The sequence below is a fragment of the Leptonotus elevatus genome, chromosome 11, assembly GCF_054856555.1.
Source record: "Leptonotus elevatus isolate MCC_2025b chromosome 11, RoL_Lele_1.0, whole genome shotgun sequence".
NCBI classification, from domain to species: domain Eukaryota; kingdom Metazoa; phylum Chordata; class Actinopteri; order Syngnathiformes; family Syngnathidae; genus Leptonotus; species Leptonotus elevatus.
The window spans coordinates 13,193,660-13,213,567 of NC_141249.1; the positions used below are offsets into that span (position 1 = coordinate 13,193,660).

Sequence of the window (19,908 nt, forward strand, 5' to 3'; positions counted from 1 at the left end):
ACCTTACTCATTCGCGTTCACGCCACGTCACGTTTGGTAGATTTTTGCGAAGTTGTCAAAGGGAACGCTTAAAAGACTGCAAGTTCAGTAGCTAAGTGAACGTCTCAAATTGAAGTAGGTTGAAGTAGATTATTTGTCAAAATCATTCAGTTGGATATTCAATAAGGATAGACTTCTTATTATTATCTTCCGGGACGATTATCCGTGCCGATAGCTAATATTTTTACGAATATCAGCATCAGCTATTTTTACAAATATGAAGGCCGGTAAAACTGATATCTCTCTGAGCGGTAAACGTTTGCGAATTTTGTGTTTTCTTCAGGGTTCGTAAAATGTTGCAAAGATATTCACAGGCAGTTTTTACTTGTCTTAAACTTAAGCTTTCCTTGTCCCAACGAAAGTTTGAACATGCTCTGACAAATTTTCACTGTTTGCGAACATCCTTTGAAACCTTTGACGAACTCTGACGAGAACCTAAAATTTGCTACGTTCGCAAACACCAGCTGAGATACCAGCTGAAGAGGTCAATTTCGTGTCACTTTTTAATTGTGTATGTATTTATTTAAATGTTCACTTTATTTCATAACAGATGCTGCTTTTTACTTTTGTTCAAATTAAAACTATTATAAGTGAAAGTTTAACATTTCAGTTATGTTAAAATTTGGGGAAACCATTTACTGTAGAAAAGTATTGACTGTTTTGTTAGAATTTTAAGGGAAAGCCGTCTATTTGCTGCATGTTTAAATTAAAAGAAAAACATCAAACATGTTGACAATTAAAAAAGTTGTATTAACAAACTTTCTTATTTTTTATTTTTATTTTGATGCTAATATTTTTTATTTTACCGCAAAATAATATCAGTTTTCAGCCTCATTGCCTTCTAATAATCGGTATCAGTATCAGTATCGGCCTTGAAAAAAACTGATTGGTCTATCACTAATATTTAATCATATTGAATAAAGATGAGCAGATTATGAGGTGTTTTATATATTCATGTATGATGTATATTTCAGGCAGGTGCAAGGACTGAAGCAGAAAATTGCTGGCAAGTCTTTACCCACGGAGAAGTTTGCCATCAGGAAAGCTCGTCGCTACCTCACAGAAAAACCCATTCCTCTTCCTGTCCCCCCGCTGGTCAGTGCTGCACTTGAACATAAAAGCAGCCTTCATTTGACAATTTTAGTAAATACATTTAGACACATTTCTTTATCAGTCAAATGAATTTGGGTTTCTTTCACTTTTACAATAACAGTACTGTATCTTTTATTCTTTACTTCCCCTCTTGTAAAGCTTTATTCCTAAAATTGCATTGTACAATTTTTAGGTTACGTTATTGGTGGAACATAAAACCTGCCATTTGAAGAGGGATGTGTAGACTTTTTATAGCCACTGCCAATCAAATGACCTGCTGACCGGGCGTGTTGAGTACTTGCAGAATTGAGTGTTGACAGAAATTGGCTCCACTTCTTGTCCAGGAGATGATGTACATTTGGAACGGCTATACGATCATCGGCAAGCAGAAAGAGCTGACTGAAAACATGCTGAAGACGCTGGACGAGGCGCAGGAGAAACTTGAAAGCATGGAAAGTACGAAGAATCCTAGAGACGAGGATGAATTTGCACTTTTAATTGTTTGTGATTCCGTTACATTAAACTAGGATGTTCCTTCTTAGTTTCGCAATCATTTTTTTTCCCCCGCCAGGGTCCGAGTTCTCGTTTGACGACCAGTGTCTGCTGAGCTTGCTGAAGGGGCTGTGTCTCAAGCACCTGGGACATCACGATGAGGCCGAACACTACTTTACTCTCGTTCTCTGCAAGTAAGCATCACACAGACGCAGACGCGTGCATCATATGAAGATGCTCTCTCTCTTTCTCTCTCTCTGTTTAAATATAATTCACACCCATCCCTTCCGCAGTGAAACCCAGATCAAGTATGACCACTACCTAGTTCCTAACGCGTTGCTCGAGCACAGCTTGTTATGTCTGGAACAAGGTCGCAATGATGAAGCTGTAAAACTACTAGAAGCAGCAAAGTAAGTGACAGTCAACTCTTACACATTTCAGTCCGGCTTCAATGGGTAATAAATCCTCGATTTTTTTGACTTACTCCTGTAGATTGGAACCTCTTAACTTCAAACAAAATCCATTCAGGGGAATAACTCGGATTGAACTTTCGCTATCATGAAATCTTACGTACAGTGTTAACTGCTAATCTTAATGTTATGAACTCATTCACTCCCAGCCATTTTCACTGAAGCAATCCCCTTCGCTCCCGGCTGTTTTACTGGATTTTGACTGATTTTGCAAGGCCCACAGAACCTACCAAAAGAAAGATTAGAGTTTCTTCTTTAATCAGGATACTTTTTTTTTCTATCTGTTTTGCAGCAATTGACATTAGAATATAGCTAAGTTTCATCATTATTCACAAATCTATTTAGAAATGTGAGTAAGCTTTATTTCAACATGGTCCTGGTTGATCTCTTTTGCTCTGCTCCCACCTGCTGGCCGTTTGTGTAATGACTACCATTTCTTCAACCGTTCTTTGCAGTTGAGAGGCTGCATCAACGTATGCTCTAGCATAAAATAAAATAAAACATTAAAAAACATATAAATGCGTCTTTGGGACACTTAAAACATTTAAAATAGAACGTATTTATATGTTTTGGGGAACAAATGAGTTAATAGTCATAAAAGTGTGAAAAGGCATCAACTTCAGATTATCAAATCTTTAAAAAAAAAAAAAAAATTAAATTGCTTATTCAGTCACAAGATGATGATTGTGTAGAGATTATGATTATGATTGAGTACATTATGTCCTTTTTTAAATTATTATTGCCAACTTGTTGATGCTGAGCAGCCAGAACGAAGACATATATTTACTAAACCCACCTTTTTTTTAAACTAAATTTAAAACTTTATTTAAATTGCAACAAAAAAGAATTTTAAAAAACGGGGAGAAAATGTGCTCGGCCAAAGTAATATTTACTGAACAAATTTTGCAACTATGTTGGCTGATTGAATAATTTAGTTAGAACATGTGAGAATTATACAAGGTCACCAAAACACACAACATTAAAAGAGAATCAAATTAGGGTTGGGCAAGTTGTTGTTGTTACTGTGGCCATTTTGCGATCGAGAACTAGAAATTAGAAATTGCCATTATTTAATGCAGTTTTAAGGGAAATGAGATACAGTACGTAGGTCTTTCTTTAAAAATGTTTTTTATTTCATTTTTTATGCATAAAAAGTATTTGTGGTATCTGTACTTGGCATCAGTGACTACTCAAGAGTTTTTACTTTTCTATTAGTATTGGTCTGAAAAAAGTGGTATTGAAAATCCCTAATAAAAATAGAGTAAAATTGTCCACATTTCAAAACGAGTAGGAAGAATCAAAACGTATTCTTATTTACTCCTACTTATCATATATTTGCATTCTCATGTATATTTAGTAGCTTTGTCTCATAGAAAAAGTGCTATGCTGCCATTTTGTGACAATTTTCCTCAGTGCGATTTACTAACTTAACATTGTTTTGTTTTTTTCTAGGCACAATTACAAAAACTACTCCATGGAATCTCGGACTCAATTCCGTATTCAAGCCGCACTGCACAAAGCCAAGGGCGCGAGAGAAAATGGAGTCTACGTGCCCTCAAGCCCATAAGAGCGAAGATGGCATTCGAGAGCTTAGATTCGACGTCTGCATTCTCCCTCCACTCGTCTTTAGCAGCCCCGTCACAGGGTTGGAACGGTCTCTTTGTCAGGAAGTGTTTTTTTTTTGGGGCGATGGGTGATCTTTTTTTATTTTCCTTTGCGTGTTTGTCTTCTTTACTGGCATCCGCCGCTGATGGCGTGCCCACGTGGCACTGATGGCGATCATCAAGCGTGGGACACGTGCACTGGCTGACCTTCACTGCTTCAATCAAGTGGAAGTTGAGGCAAGTCCAGGCATGTGCCTCAAATGACTACACACTAAAGTAGCAAAGCTTTTTTGGGGGGGGGACTGTGTAAAGCTTGCTGATACTAAAATGTTGGTCTATGCAGGGTTGAGGTGGAAGAAAAATACATGTAAACAGGTGCATCTTAAAAAAAAAAAGGTTCAGTTCTGCTTCTAATTGCATTCCAATCACCATCTTCTCATTTCTGGTACTCTGCTTTGACTCCTACCATGTGGCTTCGTTTTCAGAATCCTTTTAATATACTCACGGGTACTTCGACTATACACGTCTAAACCATAACTTACAGCTAACAAAAGCTCCAAATGCACCATGTGGAAACGATCACAAGGATTTTAATGTAGATTTTTGGTAGCAATTGACTTTCTGAAAAGCATTTTGCTATGTGTTTAATGAATCTAGATAATTAATTTCACTTCTGAATTGAGCTGCTAAAATGAACCTTTAATAATAATAATAATAATAAAATAATTGATGTAGATGCACCTGTAGTTTAGGACTAAAGCTACCACGACAACATCAATTTAATTAGTTACCTGTAAGGGGGTCATTCATAAAACTCCTGACCAGGCAAGACTGAGTTATTTAGCCAATCTTTACAATACATGGTAGATGATTATTGTCATCCTTACTCCAGAATCCACAGTAGACTTTATATATATACTGTAAATGGCACCTTTTATTGAAATGTGCCTGTTGTAAAAGTACAGATGACCGTGTGTCTTTTAGAAAAGCAGCCTCCTCTTTTTCTTCAGTCCCCCACATCAGTGGGATCGACTCCAGCAGCACTCGAGCTTGAACAAACAGGCCATTCACTCGCAGCAGTGAGGGGACCGTGTGTTTGTCCGCCTGTTGCATCTTTGGCAAAGAAACGACAAGCGCTACAGTGTGAACCTCAACCCGCTGTCTTCCTCTATCAGCCACGACAACCTCCTGTAGAAGGGCTTGAATGGTATTCAGAAGCAGTGTCAAACAATAATGATGTATCTGAACAAAATACAGTGCATCTAGTGAAAGGAGAGAAAATGTGTTTGAATGACTTGATGGGCCGGGCCCGAGCAACATGATTGAAAAGTGAGAAAATGAAGATGATGTTTCAAGTTCAACTTCTCATTTCATTCATGTTAAATGTTGTCATGTTTTGGTGTTCATGATGGTGATGAGGGGTCACTTTTTTTTTTCCTCATGTGTCTTAATATTCCAATAACAACTTGTATTTTATTTTCTAATATGCATACTGTATTATGTTGCATGTTCCATCAATTTCCACCTGGACAATTTAACATGAAACTTTGTGGCATTGTGATATTTGCATTTAGCAAATGAGAATGGGCAAGACTACCACTGAGCATAATGACATTCCTGTATATACTGAATGTTTTTATTGTAATTTAAAATGAAACTCGGAGAAGGATCTCATTTAAAAAAAAAAAAATATCCAATGTGTTGTCTTTTATGCCAGAGGTTCTCAAACTTTTTGTGTCCAGGGACCCCTAACCAATGCCCCTAAATGAAGTAAAAATGTGCCTATTTTGTAGAAAAAGTTGGTAATTTACTATAGTAGTAGTTGTAGTATTTTATGATAACCATTTTTTTTTACGAGTGAACGCTATGACATAGTTTATTGCAAACTATATTTCAGACACCCCATGCTACAGTTGCTGGATGCCCAGTGGTCTAGGGACCTTAGTTTGAGAACCACTGTTTTTCTCCATATTTGTGGTGTGTGTTTTATTGTAAGGTTTTTGTTCATTTCTGTTCTTTTGTTTAAAAAAAGGCGTTATTCATGCAATAATATTAGAGGTTTTAATTGGCCTAAACCAGACCATGTCCAAACATTTTCCTCTGAGGGCCTCATACAGAAAAAATTGAAGGATGCAAGATCAAGCACACCAAAATCAGTCAATTTATTTTGTTTATATATTACATTACATTGTTTTCCCCAAAAAACTGCTACCTGCATTCTATTAGTCATGTTTACCTTATTACTCATTTGTAAAATCTCATTGAATAGAATACTAACTTATTAAAACACAAAATGGCAATGCTGCCAAATCGCACATATGTACAGCGAATGTAACGATTCCTAGCTCTTGTTTATGTTTACAGAGAGTTACATTGTGATCGCTCCGATTGGCTGCGAACAAATGCTGCGTGGACGTACTCGGCCGCCGATTGGCAAATATTACGGTAGGCGGTGCTTAGTGTTGCTACAGCACCCATCTTTTTGTCGATGTCGAGAGCGACTGAAAACTGGAAAGTCCCTCACAGTCGAGTGAGGGTTTCCGGGAGGAACTACTATTAGTTGAAATGAGTAATGTCGGGCCTTTCTTCACTTGACTTCCCTCCATGGATTACAAGAGCCTGTTTGGCGTCTATTTTTAACCCAAGAGCGACTGTTCCAGCTAGCTAATCGGTGCGAGTTAGCTCTTTGTGTGGCTAGCGGCTAGCTCGAGGGATGTTGTGTTGTTGAGCCCACGGCAGCCCTCCCGTCGTCTGGGAGAGGAGGACAGACGTCATCCGTTCGTGCTTGTCGGAATCACGCCGCCGTCGCTAGATAAAAAAGAAAAACAGTGGAAAAGGTGGCCTGTGAAATATTCGCTGTGTTACGTAAGAGACGTCGAGAGAAAGCGAACGAGACAGAGGGAAGGAGTTCGGTCGAAAATGGGCAACTGTCTCAAGTCGCCAACTTCGGACGACATGTCGTTGCTCCACGAATCCCAGTCGGACCGGGCCAGCTACGGAGAAGGCGCCGACCCCGACCTGGAGCCGCCGCCCCCTTACCAGGTAACTTTCTAAAGAGACAACCTGGTGTACCGTCGTAAAAGGGGGCTGGAGTTCAGCTGTTGACAGGTTCGCCATCGTCCCTTTGTTGTTAATCCGCTTTGTATTAACCCAGCGTTCTGTCTGCCATTTATGAATACAGTAATCCACCATAGATTTAGGTCTGAACGATATTGAAAAGTATTCTAATATTGTGATTTAATATTATGTTTCCACTGTCCTCTTGCCATGTATTTTTGTAAACACTAGCAATACATACATCTATAATGCAATGGACCATATCAAATGTATTAATATGAAATACACTACTTTAAGAGGGGTAGTTAAACAAAAAAATATATTTTAATATGATCTATGCAGTCCCACTACTCTAAATGCAGTATTCTCACTATTATTGTGGAATGCGAATAAAGCAGCAAAATGCACGCATTTAAAAAATCCACCTCAGGGCCATTGTGCCACTTGCTGTCGACTCAAAATGACATCACCGTTTCTCAAGGCTCAGGTAACAAGCGATCACGGCTCAGTTTGCCAACATCACATGACCAGAGTTAGTAAACAGATGAGCCGTGATTAGTTGTTACCGAAGCGCTGAGCAACCGTGATGTCATTTTCAGTCGCCAGCAAGTGGCAAAATGGCTGCCCACAGAGACGGATAAAAACATTGCAGTTTATATATGAAATTTCGTTGGCACATACTACATATTATTTTATAGGAAATGCTTGGGTTGGCTTCCTCTTGAAATTAGAATACATGGGGTCTGCATCTCTGCATGGATGGTTCGATACATATCTTGATGCATGAAGCGCATAACAAGTGGATGGAAAATGGAAGTAAGGATTCATTACTTTGTTTGCGATGCACTATTAAAACCAATTTTCGGTTTTAAATAGGATTTCTTTACACCCCTATACTTCCACTATTACTGCTGTAAAGGACTCAGTAAGTAACTGTGACAGGTGGCTGCCGTCTTTATGGAATTTTCAGGGGGGGGGGGGGGGGGGATGGAATAAGCTCTTTAGAGTTCAGATGCCTCTAAAATCCTTCCTAACAAGTAAACAAACACAAAAAGATTATTAAATTACATGGCCTGTTTTATTTGCCATACGGCTCTTCTTACGGTAAAAATAAATAAATCTATTTGAGCCATTTAAGTCGAGGCTCGTACAAGCTTATTAGTGGTTATTTTAGTGGATATTTGTTAACTGAAAGTTGTCAGTCAGCCAATCAGAGAAGGGATTCCCTGTGTAGCATGCAAGACAATAGTGTCAAGGAAATATGTTGAGAAATGATCAATTTAATTAACATATGCCTGTTATTATTTTAATATTATATGTCAAACTAAACTTGGAGTTTAAACTGTCGTCATGCGTGACCTCAGCATAGCTTGTAAGACTTCTAAGAGTAATTAAATGAACCCATCCGTTTCCTGTATCACTTGTCTTCATTAAGGTCACAATCGAGCTGGAACTAGCCCAGCTGACACCCTGGACTGGTCGCCAGTCAATCGCAGGTTTTATGTAACCAAACAGCCATTCAGACTTGGACCCAACCGATATGGATCTTTTGAGGCCGATGCCTATTTTTGGCAAAATTAGATATAGATTAATGATTAATCGGCTGATTAATTCCTCTCGATCGAATAGCATTATAGTCTTTGTAAAGGTAGACTTCTGAGATATGCAGGTACCGGTGTACCTAATGAAATGGCCAGTGGGTGCGTAACGTAGAAATATGGACATTTAGCTGTCTGGAAGGGGTCTGTCTGACCAAGTTTTTGCAGGCCGGTGGTGTCGGTGCACTTCGTTTACACTGATAGAATTTCACAAGAGGCTTAACTAACTAGTTAAAAGCTACATTTATAAAGGGCTCTTTCATAGCAGCCTGATCCAACCCCCCCAAATGGCCCTCAGTAGGCCACAGTAAGCACAACCTTCCCCAAGCTGAGAACACGGCACACATTTTTGGCGTGCTTGCACACTTCAGCATAACACGCTGCTGTCAAGAACCTCATATACAAAGAGATTCTGCTACTAAGTCTAAGTGAAAAGTTAGTTAACCCTGCCTAATGTAGTGATGAATGACAGAAATATATTTTTATGCTGTAATATAGACAGCAATTTCTGGACCTGGTCCACTAATAAAAAAAATAATAATAATAATGCCAACAATTCTAAGATTCTTAACTCATTCACTGCCATTGACGGCTATAGACGTCAAAAATTCATTAGAACTATTTCTATTAGTTTAACATTTTTTTCCACTTTTGCTAACAAGAGTATGAAAACCTAGATTTTTTTATTGTACATTCAGAACAGATATAAAATGTGTGATTAATCATTAGTTAACTATTGAAGTCATGTGATTAATTTAAAAAAAATTAAAAAATAATCGCCTGACGCCCTTAATTTTTTTTAATTAAAAACAAGGGCCGTCAGACGATTAAAATTTGTATTTGTAATTAATGGCATGACTTCAATAGTTGACTCACGATTAATCACAAATTTTATGTCTGTTATAAATGTACAATAAAAAATGTTTTCCAGGTTTTCATAAAAAATTTAAAAAAAAAAAAATTTTAGCTAATAGAAATAGTTCACATGAATCTATAGTCGTCAATGGCAGTGAATGAGTTAAACTATTTTTTGTGATTCCTTGTATCATTTGGCCAAAACCCCAACATACACAGATTCCTGCACTGTGAGTCAGATGACTCTTCCCCGTGTTATCCGGAATTGACTCATTTTAGTGCCAGAAATATTCCCGGCCTCAAGTGTGCGGCTCTGTTTCATTGTTGGTTTATTCCCTCAGGAGGCAATTTTGGACAGGTCAGGCGTTGAAAAGAATGACAAACATTCAAAAAATTGCAATTTCAGGAAGTGAATAGTGTGTGTCAGAGTACATAAAAATGTATTTATTTTTAATATCCGGAAAATAGATGAAATCAGGAAGCATTATGTGGTTAGCACGTCTGCCTGTTTGAATCTGGCTTTGGCCTTCCTGTGTCAATTTTCATGATGGCCCACTGCGCTTTTTTTCTCTCTTCAAAATCAAATGGTGTAGTTACGATTTAAACTGTTAATATAGAAAATTATTTTTTTGTGAGGGTGGTGGGTGTTACTCGAGTTATGGATCTGGTTCTACCTCCCACAGCTAACTGGTATTATACTCGTAAAACCACACTCGTTCGTTTGTAAACGTACTCTTGTTTTCTCTGTTATGGTTTTCTGTGATGATTGCACCTGTTAGGCCTTGTCTTACAAAAATCCACACAGTCAGCAATGCATCAAAGGGGGCGGGCGTCTGGTGCTTCTCACTAAGTTTCCTGAACAAACACAAGAAAGTTCTTTGGAATTTGCCAATTCTTGGGAATAAAGAGCAGCTGCGTTTAAAACTTCCTCTCTTGTGGGAACCAGCCAGGCTAAGTGGATAGGATGGGCTCTGACCACTTAGGCAAGCGAAATATTTAGCGTCTGCTTTATAATGATGTCAAGTGCTCAGTCGAGAGCGTGGTTCGTGTCAGAGAATAGCTGCACCGCTTATCTGAGTTTTCATGTTGACTATGTGTTTGACTGACTTAAGTCTATCATTTCTTGTGATTTGGAAAGCAGCTAGTGAGAAAAATGCTGACTCTCTGAGAGCAGATGACGGGAGATAAAGTTGTTTGTATTCGTGTGAACTGCAATGCACCTTGTACAAAACTCCAGGGATGACAGGTAAAAAAAAAAATAAAAAAAAATCTTGACTTAAATTTATTTTGGTAACAGAATCTTCTTATATATGAGAATAAGAACATAGCTGAAGCAACACTTACATGGCATGCATGCTCCTTCCCTATATGCAGTTGAACTTGTGTTTTTACTATCCCAGTATAATGCCCTTTAAACCTAATTTGTTAACACGGCCTACATTAACTGCCAAGGGCATTTAAGTTAGCTAAGTGCCAAGGATTACGTACGAGGACCCGTCAGCCATAAAAAAAAACAGTGACTCAGCACAATGGCTTCATAATTAAAGGCATCGTTTTGTGCTACATGCATAGACTGAAACATTTTTTCCATTTGATGTTGAAATGGTCTGCAGTAAGGCAGTGAGTGGGTCATGGCGATTAAAAGAAATAAATAAATAAATCAGTGTAAACGTTTTTATGTGGCTTCCGTTATACAAACGTCCATGCACTGTTCACATGAACAAACATATCTGCAAACAGAGGAGCTAGTTGACAAAAGGGCAATCAGTGTTGCCAACTTGGTGACATTTATTTACTGACTTTTCAGAACCTTGTTGTGAGTATTTTTCCAAAAAGTGAGTAGTGATTTTAATTCTGCATGATTATTTTCACATTCTTCCCCATAAAACAGTACAGGATCCCGGTGGAAGACAAATACAGTAAATTGCGCTGAATATTCCCAAATACATCGGCATGTTAGAAACTTTTAGTTTTGACCTGAGGAATGTGCTTCCAAACAACCAACACCTTAAGTTCCCACATGGTTCAAATTTGACATGATGCAATCGGTTGTTTGCATCCAATAGCCTTTAAATGGCGAAAGGCTTGGAAAATGAGCAGATTTCATTTTAGCGCTGTTGTGGCGTAAATTTGTAACTCATTAGTCAAGTATGTGGTTGCTACATGACCACTCAAATCAGGAAAAAATAGCAATGCTAAAATTTTGCATCAGCTGCCAACCTTAAATAATTTTAAGCAATCTTTTCCTCAGATCCTCGTTGAGAAATAAACTGCTTCAATTTATTTTGGGAGAAACTCCCAAGCATTTCCAAAATCGGAATTTTGAGCATTTTGTGCAGTTCAGCTGTGTTGCTGGGCGTACGACTGGCTTTATCCATTAGGTCATCCTCTTCCTGCTTCACCAGCTTGATAATGTAATGTGCATACACACAAAGCATGAGTCATCAGCCGCTGCTGTTATCAGCAAACACATCCTGGGATGGAAACCTGTGTCCTTATCTTCCCATTGTTGTTGGGTGGTGTGATGATGTGGGACGTCTGTCGCATGTACAGGTGTTGTCTAGAGATTTTGTTACTCGGTAGCCCAAAATTGAAGACCCTCTCAGTGGTTTATGTTTGTGGCGTTACTTGCCACAGGTGCTCCGGCTGCCTTTTAGATGACGTTATATGCGGGTTTTGTCTGTGTAAACAATCTAAGGCCAAATTGTTACAGCGGAAATATTCATGACTTCAGTGTTCGCGTGCTGGTCGCGTGACTGCATTTCCCCTGAGGAATTGCAATATTCGTTTTTATTTAGCTTCCTGTCTGGACTCCCATTTGCCAGTCATGCCTAAAATGTTTGGACATACGGTCAGGTTAAAAAATGAATGGAGGGGTCACTGCATCCTAAAATGTCATTCTCAGCATTTTAAGCTGATTTTTGTCTACTTCCTGCTACAAGGCCTGGCAAGCTGACACCGTCTGATGCTTTTGCGCTTCATCCAGCAGCCCAGCCTGGCTGAAGACTCAAGGTCTCCGTGCAGGCTCAACTCGCCGCTACTCGCCTTTTCCTCCCCGGCCAATTCGCTAAACCCGCTCATCCGTCCGTACCCGCGCCTACCGTGTGCTCCCGGTTGAGCCCAAGTTACGTAACGAATAGTGTCGCGACCCAGCTGACGCACCATATTTGAGAGAAGAGAGGGAGGCCTATGATAACAATTAGACTGCTGACCAATGGCACAGTTGACACACACACACACACACACAAACAGTGTGGCAGCTAGCTACCCCCTCCCAGGATTTGTGGATGTCGCTTTTATCCCTGTTTGTTGGCATGGGTGAAAGAAGGAGCTGTTCGGCCTTGCCTGCCAGCCAGTTTTGCTGACTCATGGCCACTCTTGGTGCTCGCTCGTGTTACTGCCCCCATACAAATGTATTATTCAGACTGCACAGAAAATGAATCTCCAAGTAAATTAAAGACTTTTTTTTTTTTTACTGAGGATTGTTATTTATTTTTGCCACATCTGCAGTCATCGCTATTTCAAGTTGTGCCCTTTAGTTGCTTTCAAATATGACTGACTCATACAATTCCATACTGAAACGCATGTCACTAACACCATGTCACCTCAAAGTAGTAATTTACAGTGAATGCAGGGTTTCCAAGGGTTCCTGAAAAGTATTTTTTTTTTATTATCCTTTAAACACGCAGCTTATTTTGAAAGTCTCTAAAATGCCACAGACATTATGGCGCATCAACTCAAACCCAAATATTCAGAAAGTGAGACAGATACACTAACTACTATGCTGTGTTAACTACTATTTAACCCTGATTTGAACGAGTCATACAAATAATTACAATTGGAAATTTCGTTCAATATTTAATTTTGTTGTAGTGTACATAAAGGCTATTGAGGTAGTTTGCATGACCCAAAAATGGGTAAGAGCAAAACATTAGACTTTTCTGAAGTGGTTTTCTATGAGCCCTGATCTAATTCCTATTGGACAACTGTAGAAGGAGCTAAGAGAGAAAGCACGATTCAAACCTGAGACAACTGGAGCAGTGTGCTTGTGAAGAGTGGGCCAAAACATCTCCTGAGAGGTGCACAAGTCTCATTGAAAGTTACAAAAATTGTTTGATTGCAGTGCCTCAAAAAATTGGGCAACATTATATTAGGTTAAGGGTACAGTTATTTTTGTCCAAGACTGTTAATGATTTTGTTGAACCACAACTCAAAAGCAATGTCTTATTTTCATTGGTTAATTTTCATAACCTTTCATTTATTGTTACTTCAGTCAGATTCAAGTAAATTCTGTGACCGGCTGCTCTTGTTTTTTCTTTCACTAACACAGGTTGTACCAAACTAGCTAGCTGTTGTGGGGAAACATCCCCATCTACTGCCGGGAACATGCTGCATTCTTATGCCCAAATAAACATTAGATGCAGTTTTTTTTTCTTTTTTGCTGTTGACTGAAACCATCTTCTCTTCGTCTGTGTGCAGGAGCAGATTCACGTTCCCATCTACCACCCGACACCTAGCCAGGCCCGACTAGCCACCCAGCTGACGGAAGAGGAGCAGGTCCGCATCGCCCAGCGCATCGGACTGATCCAGCACCTTCCGAGGGGCGTTTTCGACCCCGGGCGGGACGGATCTGAGAAAAAGATTCGAGAGTAAGTGGTGAAACTCTGGTCTGATTTTAAGATTTTTTTTTTTTTTTTTAAGGAATTTGTAATACGAAACAACAGAGCCATCTGGTGCAATCTTGGCAGCACTTGAATGCAGTAAAGTCAAAGCATGTTTTTGCTTCGCTCCTGATGCAGCTACTAATAATAGTCGATGTAGTCTTACTTTGCTGTTACAATTTGGCGGTCTTCCCTAACATTGATTGCTGTGTGTACTGCGTGCCGAAAGGTAAGTTTGACTTAATGCTGTTTTTGTAAAGTGCTGGTGATTTGTTTGCCTTTGTGTAATGTCACATCAGTTATTCAGGCTAGTATGCTGCTGACTAATACTACTGGTTAGCCTAATGTGGCGGTTGGTTTGCTTGTGTAAATAGTTTGACTACTGAATACAGAAGTTTATGTAACATGAGGTCATAATTGTGTACATGCTAGCTAGATGCATGGGGTTTATTGAGCGTTCTCGTTTTAAGTGTTTTGCTTCTGTCTTGTGGCGTCTGCAGGGCTGGACTGGCCATCTGGCATACAGAACAGATGCCCGGTGGGCCGTCCGTCCTCTTTTGGGGCCGATGCAGTGCTTTTTTAATTGTTATTTTCCTCCACTTTACCCCAAGAGACTGGCCAACAATTTAGAGGGACCTGTCCGTTAATCAATTAATATAGATTGCAAACTGAAATATCATCAGTAAAAATCAGTGACAGAACTACATGTTGGGCTGGGCCCGATTTTTGTGTGTGTGTGTGTGTGTGTGTGTGTGTGTGTGTGTGTGTGTGTGTGTGTGTGTGTGTGTGTGTGTGTGTGTGTGTGTGTGTGTGTGTGTGTGTGTGTGTGTGTGTGTGTGTGTGTGTGTGTGTGTGTCTGTGTGTCTGTGTGTCTGTGTGTCTGTGTGTCTGTGTGCCAGTCCAGCTCTGGACGTCTGTAGTCACACGCTACCTCACCTCTTAAAGGCACATATAAAACAGACACTATAATTATATGTATAGTATTTTCTATATATTTTATACTTGCAGTTTTCTGTGTTTTAAAGTACTTTTACCAAGTGTTATACATGTGTTTAAAGCATGTAAAACTGTTTTAAAAAAGTTTTTTTTTATAGTCTCACTATGTTGTGGATTTTCATTTTTAGCAGTTGGGTCAATTGTCAGGGAAATAGTCAAATGTGTGCGTTTGGGTCCACAGGTGCGTCATCTGCATGATGGACTTTGTGTACGGGGACCCCATCAGGTTCCTGCCCTGCATGCACATCTACCACATGGACTGCATCGATGACTGGCTCATGAGGTCCTTCACCTGCCCGTCCTGCATGGAGCCGGTGGACGCCGCGTTGCTTTCCTCCTACGAGACCAACTGACACACACTCGCACATGTCCGACTGCGCGCGCACACACACACACACACACACACACACACACACACACACACACACACACACACACACACACACACACACACACACACACACACTCACACACACTCACACTCACACTCACACTCACACTCACACACATACATATGGACCACGCTTTGACACAAACACGCATACAAAGACTGCACACTCGTGGACATATCCAGGATTAGTAAAGATGGAAGCAAGAGTACACGAGTGGGCCTGCTGGTCAGGATTGTGCTTGGGAAAGTGAAAGAAGTAGACATCTGGGGGGGGAAGGTCACGGAGACACTCTTACTCTCGCATACTTATACTTCTCACAAAAAGTTGAAGGACAAATATGGTTCACCTGTAAAGGTTGTAATGCATTTTAGGTTCACCGTGAAATTTCAAAGGCCGGTATCCCAAACTTTTTGGGAGTAGTGTATCTTTGATGTGGACTGTGACGGCACACAAGATGGCCCATCTGCCCACCATGCTGTTTTTCCTCAGATTGCCTCGGATCCTTGCCAAAAGGAGGTAGAAGAAGTAGCAGTCTTCGAGATTTACAGCCGCCGCTCCGAGCTGCCAGCCGCGCAGATATGTGATTAGATTACAACAGACGGTCTCAGTCTTGATCGCCGGTGAGAAATGTCAACTTGATGGTGTTTTTTTTTTTTTTGTAAAGGGCTTTGTTTGATTCTCCCACATGGCAAAAGGAAATGTGACGTGTAAGTCAAGCCGAGGCCTCCATTTCCATAACACCCCACTCCGCCCCTTGGACACGTTCATGCCGCCTTTCTGGCAGCTTCGGAGGCAAAACAGTAGAACCGGCGTTCATCTGCAGGTATCTTTCAGACAGAACTCGCCAAAGGGAGACATGTCAATGAAGTGGGCATTCGGTTTTACGTATTTGGGTAATTGGATGTTAGCGACGGGACTTTAAACACAAAGGGTGAGTCAGCAGCTGGTTAAACTTTACACTCTGGCAAGCCAGCAAATTCGCAGGGTGAAATGTAGCACGCGCTTCGTCTTTTCTATTAAGACAATCCAGAGCACTAGTAGAACAGCTAGGGCATACTAGTCAAATGACTGTGTGTCTTTAGTAACATTTGTTTCAATTGTGCCTATTCTACTAATTGGGCATAGTAGTGCTGAACTAGTAACGTTTGTGTATTAGCAGGCCAAAAGTGGCACTTAGAGTGAAATAGTAAATAATTAAAGTAAATAGTTTTGCTGGTAGGAAAACAGTCAGTGGCATGGTGAATGACAGGTTAGCACATCTGCCTCACAGTTCAGAAGGTTGCGAGTTACATTCCGGGCTCCGGCCATCCTGTGTGGAGTTTGCATGTTCTCCCCGTGCCTGCGTGGGTTTCCTCCCTTATACCAAAAACATGCATGGTAGGTTAATTAAACCTTATATAGTGTCCCTAGATGTGATTGTGACTGGTTCATCGTCTGTGCGTGCCCTGCGATTGGCTGGTGTCCAGTTCAGGGTGTACCTCGCCTACTGCCTGAAGACAGCTGGGAAAGGGTCCAGCATGCCAGTGACCCTCACGAGGGTAAGAGGTTCAGATAATGGATGGATTGGTAACAGTCTCATTCTCTACTAATGCGCCTTAGCCATTCTACTAGTGCACTGAGTAGTCTTGCTAGTGAGGACAAAGCTGTCAAAGTAAATGAATAAAAGTACAAAAAAACACTTTATATAGAGGGTTCTGTGTGAAAGGCACGGGTGGATGGCTACACGCCAAATCTACTTTATAGGGCCCACCGATTTGACAGAATCTCTGCGTGAAAGAGGCTTTCGAAAGCACAAATGTTTCACTTCTTTTTGTCTTAACATTTATGATAATGTACCGATCCTTTCAAAAGTCCTCGCTTCGAGTTTTTGCACAGACGTCATGTTGTATGTTCTTCGTCGTAAGTATCATGGCCTTAGGTTGTTCAAATGCTTTGAGGGGAAAGAAGCAAGGAAGTAGGTTGGCTTAAATTGGCAAAAACACAACAAACATAACAAACATTTGTAGCATTGGGGTTGGATTTCGGTCACTATTTGGTATCCAATGCGAGGTTCAGGTCTTGAGCTGGATCTTATCAAGCACTGTTGCAAATGGCAAGGTAATGGATGTGCAAATACAAGTGCAGTACTGTGCACATTAGTCAAGTCAAATTTATTTATATAGCCCTCAATCACAAAAGAGTCTTACGACGATTCACAGGCTCACAGTTGACAAATATTAGCTTTGTTGTTTTCACACGAGTCACTTGGACATCAGCAGATAGGACGAATACTGTTGACCGTAAAACACTAAATTAATTGCCATGAAAAAAAAAATATCAGTTTTGGTGCAGTCACCATGCTGCCTAACCCATCGAAGGAATTTTGACACCACTTTGTCACTTTTCTGATGCACTGCACCAGCTTGGCTCGCTTCATTTTGGGGAAGTCCCTTTTCCACTTCTGAGTAGTGCAACAGGAAACTGAAAACGACGCTGCATTGAATACAACAGTCATAATGAGACGAGCAAGCTAATAACAACAAAATTCTTATACACATCTTATGTGTATAGAAGTAACAATATTTACAGTATAGTGAAAATGTCTGTTTTTCATCTTTGTCAATAACTCAAGATGAAAGTTTTTCACCATTATACTGTACATGAGCTTTTGGGGCTCATTTTGAATGTATTTTGGTATTGCTGTCTGTCCATACAGAAGGAAGATCGAACATCCGTTTAGGAATGGTTGTTTACCTTATCACACAATAATTAGTGACCTTTTTGTTGTTGCGCTCAACAAATACTCCATATTTAAAAAAAATATAATAAACTGAAGGAAGCATTTCCAACAAAATAAACATTAATAAAAACTAACAAACTTGCTCTAAAAACTAATTAAAACTAACTGGAAAAAAAATAGTCAAATTAAAATTCTAAGTAACTAATAAATAATTAAAAACTATTTTGAACAAGTGTCTCCTGTGTTTACTTTCAAGCGAAGAGATTATTCACGTGGAGACTGAGGGCAGCAAGAAAATGAACCGCTGCAGCAAACTGGATTGGCATCGAAAGCTAAGGGACATAAAAAAAATTTTTTTTATGTTGGACATTTTTTATCCGTTACCACCAGTATAATTTTACTCATATGTTATGCAGGTACAATGAATGTCGGCACGTTTGCGGTTTGGCATTCATAAATTTGCCTGTTCGCTGATTTTATTTTTAAACTTCATCTATTTGCTGAAAAACTCACCTATGTGCTGTGCCATTCGGTGGCATCTTGATGTCAAGGAGGGAAATTCGTTTTTTTTTTTTTTTTTTTTTACATAAGTGGTGCTTTGTGCCCATCTTTTGGCAATAATAGGCAATTAAAATCCTATTTAAGGAGTATCAATTACTCGTGGATTTTTGCTATTTGTATCTGCTATTATCTGCTTTTGCCAATAGAAATAGCAAGTAGAGTTGTGCTGAGTACGTGCCGTGCAGTGGAAAAGGAGACACACACACACACACACAAATCTCCAAAATGTGGAGATCTGCGCTCTTCTGAGGGAGATTCCAGTTCTACTGTTTGCGGTCATGAAGGGATTGCGAAAACCACAAACAACTTTTTTTCACAGTATTGTCTCTGAATGTGCCATGTAACAACTGCTCTCAAACTGCAATCCCGGTAAAAGTGGAACAATTTAAACGCTTGCAGATCATTTAAAGACAAACTAACTTGAGCTGTGCTGCTCGTATTTGACCACAAAATGACTCATGGGCGCGCACTGTGTTGGCCGGATGTTTCACTGACAATGAATGAAGCTGTACATGTGGTTGCCTCACTCACTACATTAATTTATTTAAAAAGCCCGAGTTCACTGGCACAACGTGTTGATTGTGGGTGGAGTTTTGTAAAAACCCCAAACTGTTCAAACTCCCTGTCATCTCTGTTTGCTCATGTGAATGGGTGATGTGTGTTTTATGTTTGTGTAAGGATCCTTGTTAGATATTTCCTTGTATGTGAGCATATACATGAATATGCAGAGCTATAGACGACAAATAAATAGACACTGCAACTGAAAAGAAGCTACTTATTTTCACTTTTATTTAATCAACACCTGGGGGGGGGGGGGGGGGGTGTCCATCTGTCTGTGTTGAAGCAAAGAGGTACCGTAAATAGTATATTCAAGTGGTGAGAAAGACCAAGCAAAATGGTGGTCATCATTTTGAATGTGGAATCTGAATGTGAGTCATTGTGACTTGATATTGTTTCTTATTGGAGAACCATATGACTGCTAAGTGGAACTAATGGTGTCATATTACTATCACCACTTGTCATAGTGTAGAGAAGTTGAAGATTTGATTGAGAGCGCTTCATGCCAGGGGTGAGCACAATATGTAGTGTTATGAGGATTCACATATGGCTGGCTGGCTTCTTTATTTAATTCGGACCACCGAGCATTTACATTAACCCAAGTCCTGTAATATCTGTTACATTTATTTAAGAGTTTTCCCTAAAATTGTATTCATCTTTCATACAAAATGTTTGCTTATTTGCATAAATTAGTATTTAATTATGTCATGGATTGTATGAGGACGACACGAAGGCAAAATACAGTTTCAGGCTAGGTTTGATATTAAAATAACCTATTTTATTTTAACTTGCACATCTGTCCTCAAATGTTTTC

The 19,908-nt window shown here is 39.8% G+C and overlaps 2 protein-coding genes across 7 annotated transcripts in view; both read left to right on the forward strand.

The window, feature by feature from the left end:
* Window positions 1–5,389, forward strand: part of ttc39a (tetratricopeptide repeat domain 39A) — a 23,523-nt gene extending 18,134 nt beyond the window's left edge. For all 3 annotated transcript variants that reach the window (XM_086088205.1, XM_086088208.1, XM_086088206.1), the window contains 5 exons: window positions 1,014–1,134; window positions 1,476–1,587; window positions 1,703–1,817; window positions 1,917–2,033; window positions 3,546–5,389. In XM_086088205.1, coding sequence (XP_085944331.1) covers window positions 1,014–1,134; window positions 1,476–1,587; window positions 1,703–1,817; window positions 1,917–2,033; window positions 3,546–3,660 — 580 coding nt within the window. In that variant the 3' untranslated portion in view covers window positions 3,661–5,389. The remainder of the gene's footprint in view (window positions 1–1,013; window positions 1,135–1,475; window positions 1,588–1,702; window positions 1,818–1,916; window positions 2,034–3,545) is intronic.
* A 756-nt stretch (window positions 5,390–6,145) lies between these two features.
* On the forward strand, window positions 6,146–19,306 carry rnf11b (ring finger protein 11b). 4 transcript variants are annotated; one of them, XR_015096494.1, is made up of 5 exons: window positions 6,146–6,739; window positions 13,687–13,856; window positions 15,046–15,876; window positions 15,952–16,079; window positions 18,232–19,306. XR_015096494.1 is itself a non-coding variant. In XM_086089417.1 (3 exons), the coding sequence occupies exons 1-3, from the start codon at window positions 6,617–6,619 to the stop codon at window positions 15,215–15,217; spliced, it is 465 nt and encodes a 154-aa protein (XP_085945543.1). In that variant the 5' UTR covers window positions 6,146–6,616; the 3' UTR covers window positions 15,218–19,306. The 4 variants fall into 4 exon arrangements, 1 of the variants encoding a protein (XP_085945543.1); XR_015096492.1 differs by having other exon boundaries at window positions 15,046–16,079; XR_015096493.1 differs by having other exon boundaries at window positions 15,952–19,306.
* The last annotated feature ends 602 nt before the right edge of the window (window positions 19,307–19,908 follow it).

Excerpts from the sequence above, each read along its gene's own strand:
- rnf11b (XM_086089417.1), top strand. The coding sequence starts at position 6,617 with ATGGGCAACTGTCTCAAGTCGCCAACTTCGGACGACATGTCGTTGCTC. Across the intron at positions 6,740-13,686 it reads AGCCGCCGCCCCCTTACCAG|GAGCAGATTCACGTTCCCAT; the intron begins GTAACTTTCTAA and ends GTCTGTGTGCAG. Across the intron at positions 13,857-15,045 it reads TCTGAGAAAAAGATTCGAGA|GTGCGTCATCTGCATGATGG; the intron begins GTAAGTGGTGAA and ends TTGGGTCCACAG.